The sequence below is a fragment of the Maniola jurtina genome, chromosome 11, assembly GCF_905333055.1.
Source record: "Maniola jurtina chromosome 11, ilManJurt1.1, whole genome shotgun sequence".
NCBI classification, from domain to species: Eukaryota; Metazoa; Arthropoda; class Insecta; order Lepidoptera; family Nymphalidae; genus Maniola; species Maniola jurtina.
The window spans coordinates 11,934,973-11,950,235 of record NC_060039.1 but is presented as its reverse complement, the minus strand read 5'-3'; the positions used below and the strand labels follow the sequence as shown (position 1 = coordinate 11,950,235).

General features: G+C 39.8%; 1 protein-coding gene across 1 annotated transcript in view; it reads left to right on the top strand.

Annotated features, from left to right (window-relative positions):
* LOC123869438 (1-phosphatidylinositol 4,5-bisphosphate phosphodiesterase classes I and II) overlaps positions 1-15,263 on the top strand; it is an 86,428-nt gene that overhangs the window by 33,571 nt on the left and 37,594 nt on the right. The window contains exons 3-4 of the mRNA XM_045912360.1: positions 84-221; positions 11,399-11,532. Of these exons, the coding sequence (XP_045768316.1) occupies positions 84-221; positions 11,399-11,532 (272 nt within the window). The remainder of the gene's footprint in view (positions 1-83; positions 222-11,398; positions 11,533-15,263) is intronic.

Here is a 15,263-nt window from a genome sequence, read left to right as displayed (position 1 = left end):
ACGCTTTGTTAGAAGATCCGTAACTATCGTGAACTGTAATGTAAGTTAGTGCCAATGTTTTTGACACTATCTTTTTTCGGCAGGACCAAAAGATCAGAAACGTCGTGCTGATAGGAGCACAGGGTTCGCTGGAGGAGAAGACCGTCACCGTGTGCCATGGCGCAGACTTCGTCAACGTGACCTTCGTCAACTTCTGCTGCACGAGAAAGGACATAGCACAAGTAAGTTTTCATATCTCTTTTGCATCAAGTGCCTATTGGGACGTCATTAAAGTTATCAAAAAGAGCAGCTCACCGCTCACCGCGAATCACCGCGTAGAAACAATAGAATCCATATAATATCACTAGCTTTATGCCCGTGACTTCGTCCACGTAGACTACACAAATAACCCCCTATTTTACCCTCAGAGGTTTAATTTTCAAAAATCCTTTCTTAGCGGATGTATACGTCATATTGGCTATCTTTATGCTATCGTTAGTTTCTGCTGTGCGTTGATAGATAGATCAGTCAGTCAGACAGCCAGTCAGCCGGTCAGTCAGTCAGTCACTTTTTATATATTAAGATGTACGAAGGGTACAGAGGTAAAACATGGAATGACACATGTTTTGGCTCTGTACCCTTCGTTTGTTGGTACTTTGTGGGTACTACAAAATGATTGCAGAGCTTTTTTGATTGCTCCAATGTGGCCCTAATAGGTCACTGAGGGAATTGATCCCTCTATTACGTAAACCCCGAATTCAGGTACAGCATAATGTGACCTTTTAGTGGAGGGCAGACGTATTGTAAGGAAAGTAGTCAAACGCGCTTTATCACACGTCCTACACGTTACAAAAGGGATGTTTTGTTGGGTACTGTTCTTTTGTACTTCTTGGTCTGACAGAAAATCTGTGGGCGCTTTAAGGCCACTCATACCTGATATAATAAAGCGTGAAAGGTTGTCATATGTCGAAAATTATGAAACAATTCGTTTCACCACAAGCATAGAAAGAAGTTAAAAGGATTACGACGAGTGATAAGGCGGACAGTGTGTAATAAATCAAGTAAGGAACTGAACTTTTCAGATTTCATGCGTGATTATTAGGGTTCCGTACCTCAAAAGGGAAAACGGAACCCTTATAGGATCACTTTGTCGTCTGTCTGTCTGTCTGTCTGTCCGTCCGTCCGTCCGTCCGTCCTTCCGTCCGTCCGTCCGTCGTGTCTGTCAAGAAAACCTATAGGGTACTTCCCGTTGACCTAGAATCATAAAATTTGGCAGGTAGGTAGGTCTTATAGCACAAGTAAAGGAATAAATCTGAAAACCGTGATTTTGCGGTTACACTATTTAAAAAAAATATTAAAATGTGTTTAAATTTTCGAAGTAAGATAACTATACCAAGTGGGGTATCATATGAAAGGGCTTTACTTGTACATTCTAAAACAGATTTTTATTTATTTTTATGCATAATAGGTAATATATCGTACAAAATGTCGGAAAAAATACCTGAGTACGGAACGCTCAGTGCGCGAGTCTGACTCGCACTCGCGCTTTTTTTTTTTAGATAATTTGGTTACTTATTTGAAAATCTTACAAAATTAGTTACAAAATTGCCGAATTTTACATTTTCAGATATAGAGTATGCACTCTATAATTAGTATCATACGTTATTAATATTTATTACGTTATTAATTTTCTATTAAATAGCTATGCCAAGATATTCTCTATGATATAAGTAGGTAGGTACGTTTCAAATAATTTCTCTATACGAGTTGTTACACTCGGAAGATTTAAAGTCTATTCAATTTCTTAGACAAAAGCATTGCATTGTTGAGACTTCATGCAATATGTAGCACAAACTAATATTTTCAAGTTCCATCTTTGAATACGTCAGGCTTTTGTGCCTGCTTTGTTTATACTTCATCCTAGTATCAGCTTTCGACACGAAACTAGTACACGAATACATTTCAACTGTAATAGCAGAGAATAAAAAACCGGCCTAGTGCGAGTTAGACTCGCGCATCGAGGGTTCCGTACTCGGGTATTTTTTCGATATTATAAATTAAAAACTGTTATGCATAAAAATAAATGAAAATCTGTTTTAAAATATCTTTTAATAATGATACCCCACTTTTTATAATTATCTTGCTTTGCAAATTGAAAGAACTAATTATTTGTTCATGAAACACATTTTAATTTTTTTTTGTGATGTAAACACAAATTCACGGTTTTTGAATTTTTTTTTTACTTGTGCTATATAACCTACCAAATTTCATAGAAAATTCAAGATATTGCTGTGTTTATTACAATTTGTTAGTCCACGAGTGTTTTCCTGAAAATTTTTAAGATCCACTAGCCCCAAAGGTGTAATAGATAATGTCAGAAGTTGGTTTTATGGCGTGACGTTTATTACGGTTTACAGTTTACCACGAACGCGCTATAATTTCAATGTTTCGAGCCGAAGCCGCGGGGTGGCACCCTAATATATTAAGTTTATCTCACATTCATTACAGAATGACATGTTTCAGCGTACACGTCTCATAAATTTGTAAGTCATACTCACGTTGGGTAGAGGATAAGATGATCGCATATTTATTAACCCCGACGCAAATCCCTTTGCATAGTTCCAGTCTATCCATCTGCCAATTTATAGATTTCAATCTTATCTTACATCCTTTAACTTACGAGTACTACTCGTAATATTTCAGTAGCGTAAAAGTGTAAAGTAGTGTAAAAGTGTTCTTCTTGGTTATCACGAATGATAACTTTATGTATTTAATAGCATTCATTCCTTGACTGTTGCATTTATGAGAGTATTTTTGTATTCATCTCTTGGTCTATAAACTACATTGTTTTCGTCTTTTCAAATATTATTCTGTAATATTATGTAAGACAATAAAAATATTAATTATATTATATTATTATATTATGATGCCCGCAACTTCGTCCTTTCGACCATAGAATGGGCATTCATTTTACTTCTACTTATCTCGAATAGTTTGGTGTAAACCCGATGTCACCACAATAACCTTGACCTGTTTATACTCAAGAAAATTTGGGACTACTCGTCTTGACAAATTACAGTAGATGTATCATGTTCGGGCTCATTAATTACAACCTTTATGAGTAAGTTGGTCAAGATCTAATGATAGAGCGCTAAAGTGGTTGGCTATAGCCATAGACCTTTTTTATTAATAGTAACACTCAAGACACTCCATACAAGCGGATATATTAAATAGTTACTACTACCGGAACCGCGGCCTGTCCGCATACTATTTGTGTGTGTGTGTGTGTGTGTGTGTGTGTGTGTGTGTGTGTGTGTGTGTGTGTGTGTGTGTGTGTGTGTGTGTGTGTGTGTGTGTGTGTGTGTGTGTGTGTGTGTGTGTGTGTGTGTGTGTGTGTGTGTGTGTGTGTGTGTGTGTGTGTGTGTGTGTGTGTGTGTGTGTGTGTGTGTGTGTGTGTGTGTGTGCGTGCGTGCGTGCGTGCGTGCGTGCGTGCGTGCGTGCGTGCGTGCGTGCGTGCGTGCGTGCGTGCGTGCGTGCGTGCGTGCGTGCGTGCGTGCGTGCGTGCGTGCGTGCGTGCGTGCGTGCGTGCGTGCGTGCGTGCGTGCGTGCGTGCGTGCGTGCGTGCGTGCGTGCGTGCGTGCGTGCGTGCGTGCGTGCGTGCGTGCGTGCGTGCGTGCGTGCGTGCGTGCGTGCGTGCGTGCGTGCGTGCGTGCGTGCGTGCGTGCGTGCGTGCGTGCGTGCGTGCGTGCGTGCGTGCGTGCGTGCGTGCGTGCGTGCGTGCGTGCGTGCGTGCGTGCGTGCGTGCGTGCGTGCGTGCGTGCGTGCGTGCGTGCGTGCGTGCGTGCGTGCGTGCGTGCGTGCGTGCGTGCGTGCGTGCGTGCGTGCGTGCGTGCGTGCGTGCGTGCGTGCGTGCGTGCGTGCGTGCGTGCGTGCGTGCGTGCGTGCGTGCGTGCGTGCGTGCGTGCGTGCGTGCGTGCGTGCGTGCGTGCGTGCGTGCGTGCGTGCGTGCGTGCGTGCGTGCGTGCGTGCGTGCGTGCGTGCGTGCGTGCGTGCGTGCGTGCGTGCGTGCGTGCGTGCGTGCGTGCGTGCGTGCGTGCGTGCGTGCGTGCGTGCGTGCGTGCGTGCGTGCGTGCGTGCGTGCGTGCGTGCGTGCGTGCGTGCGTGCGTGCGTGCGTGCGTGCGTGCGTGCGTGCGTGCGTGCGTGCGTGCGTGCGTGCGTGCGTGCGTGCGTGCGTGCGTGCGTGCGTGCGTGCGTGCGTGCGTGCGTGCGTGCGTGCGTGCGTGCGTGCGTGCGTGCGTGCGTGCGTGCGTGCGTGCGTGCGTGCGTGCGTGCGTGCGTGCGTGCGTGCGTGCGTGCGTGCGTGCGTGCGTGCGTGCGTGCGTGCGTGCGTGCGTGCGTGCGTGCGTGCGTGCGTGCGTGCGTGCGTGCGTGCGTGCGTGCGTGCGTGCGTGTGTGTGTGTGTGTGTGTGGGTAACGCCAGATCTAAGCTAGCCAATCGAGCGGGGACAAGGACAACGCCATAGCGCCAACGCGAGAAACAAACCAAGTGAGAACCGAGTGATGCCAGCGTGGTAGTGCCAGTAGCCGTGCCATTTCGTTGTGGGCGACGAATTGGCAGGGGGAGTGATTGTCGCTTCTTTCGAGTAGTAGTAGGTACTAGTTACTATTTTGTCAGGGCGATCGGGGTATGAGGCGAGAGGACGCCCAGCACACCAGCCTGCGCGCCAGCCAAATCATTTTATTACTACAGTCTGACCCTATCACGCGCTCTCCACTAGACTCCACGTTTCAAAGTAGATTCTTAAAAGGAGCAATTTGCTCCGAACGGCAGTTTATAAAAATTTCCGCTATGTTTATAAATAGACGACGCCTCCTCTCCCGAGACAATATGATTTTTATCTTATTTTCTTTAAAGATAAAACTTGTACTGCATCTTGCGAAAGTTGAAGACTACGTTCGGAGACTTTTCTCATCCCTTATTTCTTCAAATAATAAATTTTCATAATTTATCGCTTGAATGACGTAGCAAAAAGATATTTCATTTGAAAATGCAAGAGAAATTAAAATACCAGTTGAGCTAATTAGAATTTTTTTCTGTTGTTTATTAATGTTTAAAGCGCTACTTAATTCTATTTTTCTACTATATTAAGACAGCAGCGTCTTTTCGCGGAGCTCAAACCAAGCTTTCATTACTTTGGTACAAAGCCAATTCAGAGTGAACTGTGCCACGTCCTTTAAGTTTGTTTTGTTTTAATTTGTTTTTTATTTTTTCATTTTTAACTAAATTACAAAGAATACAGGAAAAAACAAAGGTCCTTTAGGTGCCGGTAAACTCGTAAGTAGAAATGGCCATAACTTCCCACGAGATCAGACCAAAGTCCATTTAGAAAATGCATATAAAGTCCCAACTGCCCCTGCCAGGAATCGGACCCAGGCCCTCCCAATTGTAAGACCAGAGTGCTCACCATTGCGCCAGGGAGGTTGACAATCGAACCTAAGAATAATAAATAACTGGGTAAAGAACTTTATACGTACAGCAATTTTTTTGTACATATTAGATAAGTTTCGTCTTTCGCAGGAGCTTTTAGTGAACATTTTATTTTCTTTGAGATATTTCTCTAAGGCTTTGTTCAGATTAGCAAGTGACGGGCCTCTGCGCCCCTAGAGACGTGTCGTGCACAGCCTTGTACCTTGTCATAAGCACTCAAAGGCGCATATCATCATCATCACCAACCCATCGCCAGCTCACGTGTCCTCTCATGTTTGCTCATAGACCACCACGCTGATCAAGTGCGAATTAGTCATCACACACTTTGAGAATATTGTAATTTTCCAATGTTTTCCTTTACCGCTAAAGCAAGTGATATTTACGAGCTTAAAACGCAAATAACTCCGAGATTAAAGCCTCAATAGCTCAACGCTTACAGGAGCGGACTGAAATCCGAAAGGTCGCCGTTCAAACCCCACTCGTTGAACTATTGTCGTCTTAGTTAGAGGGGTAAGGGGAATGTTCGTCATCATGATAAACTTAGTTAATATTCTTTAAAAAAAAAAAAGAAAAAAAGAGGTTAGAATCTGGGATCGAACCCTTGACTAGCAATAATAAAATAGGGGATGTCTTGAAGCTTCGCCTTGCAGTGAGCCCTTCTAAGAAATATTTGGAGAGATCAAAATTCAAAATTCAAAATACTTTTATTCCATTAGACTTTTACAAGTACTTCGGGGGGCAACTTCTTCCAAAGCGCGCCTCCTGTGAGGCTCGGATATCACAATTCAAAGTTTTCAAATATTATTATCAAGCATCTGCAAACTAACTATGTATACTTATATTTAGGACACTGGAATAGTTTTCGGTTAATCTGTTGTCCGAGGACCCTCACTCGCTTGGGTCGACGTAACATTATGCCTTTAAACGCGGGCGAGGACCACAAAGAGATTATACTTACTTGACTCAGGCTCATGTTTGGGCTTAATACACACACACACACACACACACACGATGGAAACTATGTGCCCCTATGTTTAGTCTGACAGCAAGTATCACGATCGCATCAAAAATTTTGCAGATGCAACTTGTTTATGAAAGGAAAAATCTGTCAAATGTGAGTCGGACTCGCATACAAGGGGTTCCGTACTTTCGTACAAGAAGTAACACTTTTTATTTTATTTTAATTTTCATAGTGGTTATTTTGAAATTTTTACTATTTTCTTTTTAAGTAAGTATAACGACAGTAGAAACACATATTCTGTAAAAATCTCAACTGTCTACCTATTATGGTTCACCAGATACAGCCCGCTGACAGATAGACGGAAGGACGAATGAACGGGCGCACAGCTTAGCTGTGCAGGTTCGGGTGCGGAACCCTAAAAAAGGAACAAATTGCATAAGTAACTATTTATTTAAAGGTTTTTGTGTATCAGGTCCAGTGTAATTTTGACAGCTCCGTAGCAATAGATAATAGAAATAGTCCTTCTATGCCTTCTATAATTTCTAATTTAGTTCAATAGTAGACACTATAGCTTCCAGTAAACGTGCGTTTTCGTTTCTAAGATATGTGAGTTTAAAAAGCAAATTTTCCGAAATCACAGACGGGCATTTTCATTATATTTTATTTGTATAGATTGAAGAATGTTCGACTACTTTCAATGGGTATTGTAAAGTTTCATAAAACACGCCTTTTATTACAAACTTTAGTAATAAACGCTTTGTTTGCTATCCTTTCTCGTCCGATGAATAAGAAACTGTGTAATCCTTTTGCGACTTTCCCACCTAAAGTAACGACATGGTGACTCAACCCGCCTGGAACACACAGAATACTTAATAACGGTGTTCTCTATCACTACGTACTTAGTTTGGTTTTCATTTGAATATTAACCAATCAAACTCGAAGACACGGAGAATTTTGTAGACACGTTCTAGAAACTAATTTCTATGTCTGGATTGCAATTTTTGCATAAAAGTAACTAATTTTGAAGTTACACGGGTTTAAAAATTTGTACGTAAAGTGCTGGAAGTGTTGTCGCGTGCTTTTAAGTGACTACAAAATAACTGTCAAAGATTGACACTGACTCAAAAATGTTATTCCTACCAACAAAGTCGCAATCGCCAGAAAGATCGCTTTGCGTCGGTCTACGAACATCCTAGAAGTTTGGTCCAAAAGTTTGCAGATATCTTGCTAAAAAGATAAAATCGTGTTGCTGCGTATCAATAATGATACTATCAAAATATATTCTTAAAACCTTAGAAAAAGTACCTATCTGGTATACTTTATCTAAGGTTTGATAAAGAACTAATCTTGAACTCATTGATTTTCTGGGATAAAAAGTAGCCTCTGTGTTAATCCGGTGTATAATCTACCTCCATTTCAAATTTGAGCCAAATCCGTCCAGTAGTTTTTGCGTGAAAGAATAACAAACATCCATATATCCATCCATACATATTTTCGCGTTTATAATATTAGTAGGATTTATCATCCATCATCATCCTGGATTATAGTATAGAGCCGGGATTGACGCGAGAACATAACTACCACTATGAAGTGATGATCCACTGTTTATGATCTGAATTATTTGGCTAGATGCCAGATTAATGCCAGACATATTTGTGCGTAACTTAAGCTAAACGTTTCATTATACTAGCTCCCGGATTATATTAGATTCATGTGACATTTGACCCTTTTGTCGCCACTTTGCCCGCAATAATATAAGGGTCGAATATGCATAATAAATATTTTGACGACCTTCGTGGCTCAGTTGTGAGCGTTTGAATAAATGGCTTCCTAAGTTCGATTCCCGGTGCGTAAGGGAAATTAGGAAAATAATTTCTAAATTATCACTAGTGTGTCAGGCTTCGGTCGAGACACGTGGCTAGTTACCACCCTCGGTATAAACGTATCATCAAGCGTAAAGCGTTTGCTATAGTTTGACAACTATAGTGTGACGATCGCAATCACCTCTGATTGGTCGGCACTGTCTCACTATTGGCTGAAATGTATTGTTGCAGAAAGAATACCATAAATTCAGCCAATCGCTACAGTTGAGAATTGAGATTGTAGGAAGATTAATGCCGTTTTTCGCAATCGACTAGCCGGCAAGATGCTGTGTTGGAAGTACAGACCGATTAGGGGCTTGGGTTTGATTGAACTGCAATACCTTATCCAAGTTAGCCTGCGTACATCTTAGGCTGCCTCGTCAGTGTCACTTATCTCAGTAGCTTAGTCAGTGAGAGCAGAAGTGAAAGGTTAAAAACTATGAAATAGTGCTTTTTATGGATTTTCAAATTAATTTTATTCACATTAGTTTGGTTTTTACATCGATAGGCACTCCAAGTACTATTAACATTAGCATGTCAGTCATTCGACCTTCAATTTTTTACCCATCCCAAAATCGCAGAGCGCGCTTAAAGAAGTCTTCACTTCAAAAAATATGTTTGGCTACACCTACTCGTAAATCGCTGTGTACCTACTGCCATGTATGAGAAATATGGTTGGTTACAATTTATTGTTGTATTCCATGACAAATGTGGAGACGCTAAGCTTCGCTGCGTATGATTTGGCAGGATTTCAGTTTTTGGCAGATTTTATTTTAGGCTGAATTCCCCGTTTCGGCTGCTCCCAGATTGTTAGATTTATGATATTGATATTATTGCGTATTTGGTTCATTTATCTTTTTCCATGTGGGTTGAATAGGTACATAAATATCTTGAATTATACATCTCATTTAGCTCGCTTTCACTTGGATCAACCCGTTGTATTTTTAACCCCCGACCAAGAGGGGTGTTATAAGTTTGACGTGTGCAGCTGTGGCATCGTAGCTCCTAAATTAATGAATTTAGTTTAATTGGATTTTAATTTAGTTTTTTTTTGTTTGAAAGGTGGCTTGATCGAGATCCAAGAAAATCGGTTCAGCCGTTTGAAAGTTATCAGCTCTTTTCTAGTTACTGTAACCTTCACTTGTCGGGGGTGTTATAAATTTTTAATTTACACTTGTTGGTTGTTGATTGACCGATTTTATCTAGTAACTGTAAGTATGTCCGAAGTTCAAGTACTTAAGTTGGACTATACGCCTTCGATATCAACCCTGTGGTCTTCTCGTTTTTCGTCTACAAACAAATAAAAAAAACATTGCAATATTTAGTTAGTAGAGTACGAATTATGCGAGCACTAGACCATGTATTAGAAAAATACTGGCCTTACTTTTTGTTTTATTCTATAACAATATAAGCTCTTATATATTTATGATGTTGATCCTAAATAAATTATTTGGCCGAACTCCAGCCTATTTCCAGGAATATTTATTCGTAACTTATCTAAATGCCCTATTATGTCAGGCTGGGATTATATTGCAAAATATGTGACGTACAAGCCGGTTTTGTACAAATGAATTAATGTTCGTGATATGCATACTATGTTTGTCCTGATTTACCTATATTATTTATTGCTTGCTTTTGTGTATACCTACTTATCATAAAAAATCGGAACGTACTAAAAGGCGTTGCGAGATGTTGCAATTTTTTCCATGGGTACTATATTTTATCAATTTTGCGTTTGACTGAGTTCTCGCATGCTTTTTATCCCATATAATTAAAGATTTTTAGGATTTTTTTAAAAACAAATCTACGTGGATTGTTGCGGGCATTAGCTTGTATAAAATGTATTGTCCGATCATATTCTATAAAATGTATCTTATTAAAACTTGATTGGACACTCTGGCCGTGCGTCTTGATGTTCCGATCACCTTCTGTCGTATCCGTAATATGACGGTATCAAGGGTCTCGCCACTTCACGCTATGCTATGGAACTGTAGTTTTTTAAACGAATTGATTTGCAAGATTTAGCACCTTAACGCCCGAGGGGTCGTCGGAACCATTACTGTATAATTCAAGTAATGTTTTGGCTGGATTCCAGATGTTTGTTCATTCATAAATTACGTTAAGTGCTTCATTCTGTCTGCTCTTGGATTATATAAGATTCTCGTAACTCCGAAATATCTGTAGTTGTGTTGTCCACACAGAACAATGGACTAAAGGCTGTGACACACCAGACGCGCGACGAAAACACAAAGTTAAAGGTCTTCGCACATTACACAGACTCGACGCCAAAATGTGAGCTTTATATCGTGTTCCTTACTGTGGAATTATCAACTATTTATATACCCAATTGAAAAGAAACCCATATTACTCGGGTCACGTGACCAAGTGATCCCTGCCTGGTTATACATTAAACCTGCCCATGACATGAACAACGGGAAGTACCCTATAGCTTTGATTCCTTTAACAGGTCTTGACAGACATGATACACGAACAGGCAAACTGACAGACAGCGAAGTCATCATGTAATTATTCCTTTTTTTCTCGGGAGTTACGGAAACCCTAAGTCTCTAGCCAGACTTTTATACACGCAAAATTTAAAAGAAAACTAATTAGATAATAATAATAGAAATGTAGACCATACGAAAGATTTGCAAAGGAAACCATAGGCAATTCTGTAGCGCCCTGCGTCGCGCCGCAAAGTTCAACGTATAGCAAATAAATCACCTTTTGTGCTTGCTCCCTCGTATTTGAGAAAAATCGTTGGTCGTACACTCGGGACAAAAGATATTTATTTTTATTGGCCAGCTACATACATCTTGGAGATAAATCATAAAACAGGTCCTAATCTGTAAATATAAAAGGAAAAACTGACTGACTGACGGATCTATCAACGCACAACTCAAACTACTAGAGTGATCGGGCTGAAAGGCATGCAGAGCTATTACGACGTAGACATTCGCTAAGAAAGGATTTTTGAAAATTCAATCCCTAAAGGGGTAAAACAGGTGTTTCAATTTTGTGTAGTCCACGCTGATAAAAGCAAAAAGGCCTTTGTATTTCTGTGCTTTGTTGTTCTTTTAACTTTAACAGTCATGTTTTGTCGACAGATGTGGACAGAAGAGCTGTTCAAGCTGGCTTACAACCTCAACCAGTTCAACAACCCGACCATCAAGTTCCTGGAGAAGCTGCACACGAAGATCGTCCTCAGAGCTGATAAGTCTGGAAAAATTCTAGTTAAAAAGTAAGTACCGAAGGCCTGGTTTCAACGTCTTTGTTTTAGTTCCTTCGCAGACAGGTAGTATGCGCAAGGAGCGAATATCGAAACTTTTTTAGGGTTCCGTACCTCAAAAGGAAAAACGGAACCCTTATAGGATCACTTTGTTGTCTGTCTGTCTGTCGTGTCTGTAAAGAAAACCTATAGGAATCTTCCCGTTGACCTAGAGTCATGAAATTTGGCAGGTAGGTAGGGGTTATAGCACGAGTAAAAGAATAATTCCGAAAACCGTGAATTTGTGGTTACATCACACAAAACAAATTAAAATGTGTTTCAATTTTCAAAGTTACATAACTATACCAAATGGGGTATTCATATTATAAAAGGGCTTTGCCAGTACGTTCTAAAACAGTTTTATTTATTTTTATGCATACTAGTTTTTGATTTATCGTGCAAAATGTCGAAAATATACCCGTGTACGGAACCCTCGGTGCGCGAGTCTGACTCGCACTTGGCCGGTTTTTTTGCCGAAAATTCTGCCAATGTGCACTTTGTTAGCGTGGCGAACTACGGCCTAAAGCTTTCTCGTTTTCAGAGGAGACCCGTTTAAATATTGTTCGACAAAATACATTGTGTTTATTCCAAAAGTCAAAATTGATATACCTATTAATGTAATCCTTTGGAAATTGTTTACGGCATTGTTCGAAAAGCGGCTATCGAATCGAGTAAAAAATAGGTTGTCGAGTTTTCAGACAGCTATACCTAATCAGTGACCTCTAGTACGCTGGACCTGCTATTGAAAACTTGTTCTTGAAGCAACTAGATTTTTGCCATTTTGACGATGATAGCAGCAGTTAGCGTCGTGTGAATGTACTCGGAACTAAATGTTTGCGATGAGACATTTATCATAGACACACACGAAGTCGACATGAAGACCATTTGACACAAAGTGTCAATTTCAATTCCCGCGAGGCTTTGAAATTCGAATCGGGACAAAAAATAACTGTCATTTTATATGGCACACCTCTTCCAGTGTACTTGTAAAAGTTCATTTCAATATTCTATAAACCGACATCCGTAGAGAGATACCTATCTGTATCCATCACGGACAGTGACATTTTTTATTTCCGTCGAGTTATTTATGTACCGGAATATTTTATTTTTACTGGTTAGGACTTTTCCTGTTAGGAAAGTTTAAAGAAAACGCAATTGAATGTTATGAAATAACTTACTTTTATCATTTTGATTATTATTTGAACACCTAGTGTAAATTCACGCAAAAAATCGGTCAAGTGCGAGTCAGACTCGCGCTATGAGGGTTCAGTATTCGGGTATTTTTCCGATATTTTGCACGATAAATCAAAGACTATTATGCATACAAAAATCTATTTTAGAATGTACAGGTAAAGCTCTTTCATATGATACCCCACTTGGTATAGTTATCTTATTTTGAAAACTGAAACACATTTTAATTTTTTTTTGTGATGTAACCACAAATTCACGGTTTTCAGATTTATTCCTTTATTTGTGCTATAAGACCTACCTACCCGCCAAATTTCATGATTCTAGGTGACAGAAAGTACCCTATAGGTTTTCTTGAAAGACACGATAGACGGGCAGAAGGACAACAAAGTGATCCTATAATATTGGCGTCACTCAGAAAAGCAGGTATTATTTAAATATTTTTAACGAATTATTGGAATGTTCTCTCCAAAACCAACACAAAAAAACACAAGTTTAATGTGCAAGGTTATCCGAGAGTTTTAATCTAAACAAACTAATGCCAAAATAAATAATTTAATTAGAGCGTGATTGCTATCACAACATCTAATTATCCAGTTCACAACCCAAATACCGAAAATATGCGATACGCTCCGAATCTCAGAAGGAGACTGAACTAAAACCTTCAAAACACCCGTATTTATGCAAGTTCAATCTTGTTGGCCTCCTAGTAACAGATTGTATGACATCGAATGAGCGAAATATCGATTTTATCAAACTACCTGCATTAGATAAATTAATAATTTTATATTATTTTTGACAACTCAAATCAATTTTTAAAAATAACCTTACAGTTCGGCCGTCCTGAATTTAACACGTCCTCGTGTTTCTAATTAATCATGTCATGTCAGTCGCGGGCATTCCTTGCCCTAAGTCAAATCCAAATCATGGGCTATCCTGCCCTCCGTCAAATCGTTAAAACCTATCGTGAACTGCCGAACTCTCAGTTTTAATATCCAGTCAACAATAAATCCAAACGACTAACTTCTCATTCGATGTATACAAAATCTGAACCACTTATTGCAAATTACTTTTCACTACACAAAAGACTAAATTCTTTAAAAAAAAACTAAAAATTTTAATCACCAAATCAAACTCAATAAAAATTTTAATCAAATGTGGGTTGTTTACAAAAAGATACCAAAGCGAAATTAAGACAACGTGAGACACGTCCCGCTTCTGAATTATTGGCGTCACTCAGAAAAGCAGGTATTATTTAAATATTTTTAACGAATTATTGGAATGTTCTCTCCAAAACCAACACAAAAAAACACAAGTTTAATGTGCAAGGTTATCCGAGAGTTTTAATCTAAACAAACTAATGCCAAAATAAATAATTTAATTAGAGCGTGATTGCTATCACAACATCTAATTATCCAGTTCACAACCCAAATACCGAAAATATGCGATACGCTCCGAATCTCAGAAGGAGACTGAACTAAAACCTTCAAAACACCCGTATTTATGCAAGTTCAATCTTGTTGGCCTCCTAGTAACAGATTGTATGACATCGAATGAGCGAAATATCGATTTTATCAAACTACCTGCATTAGATAAATTAATAATTTTATATTATTTTTGACAACTCAAATCAATTTTTAAAAATAACCTTACAATAAGGATACCGTTTTTCCTTTTGAGGTACCTACGTAACCCTAAAAATGTATTTTTAAATCAATAATCCACGTGGGTATAATTTAACTCTATATTAAGTACAAAAAAACTCTTAATCTGTTATCAGATCGTCTCATCGTGGCAGCAGGTTTCCGCTTCGGCTATTATGGTAAAAAAGTGGGCAAACATTAAGCATTCGTCGTGTATTTGCTCAAAGTGACATAATCTTGACGACAATCGCTCATTGCGTGTAAATATTTGCCGTGTAATCGATTTATCACAGTTATTTTTATCGTTTATATGATAAATAATGTTTATGAATACTATTTTAGTATTTCAATAAATAGTACATACTCGTAGGTAGCCATCAGGGCTATTTAAGTAGGTATAAGTTTCTAGGTATATATTTTTAGGGTTCCGTACCTCAAAAGGAAAAACGGAACCCTTATAGGATCTCTGAAACGGAACCCTTGTAGTTTGTGTTAGTAGCTAATCCTAGTAAGAGACGTTTTTTTTAGGGAGATCGGGCGTTCGACCGCGAGCCCTCTAACTTTTCGAAGTTAAACTTGTGCGTTTTAAGCAATTACCTACACATCACTTGTTTTAACGGTGAAGGAAAAACATCGTGAGGAAACCTGCATGCCTGAGAGTTCTTCATAAAATTCTCAAAGGTATGTGAAGTCTATCAATCCGCACTTGGTTAGCGTGGTAGACTATGGCCAAACCTGTCTCATTCTGACTAGCAGAGGGCACAGTGGACGAAGCGGAGGATGGGACGCGGGCGATGTGCGCGTCCCAAGGTCGGGGGACGCACTTCGTTGGTGCGTCCCTGCAGTGGTGGGGACCGAGTAGGTCCCCGGTGG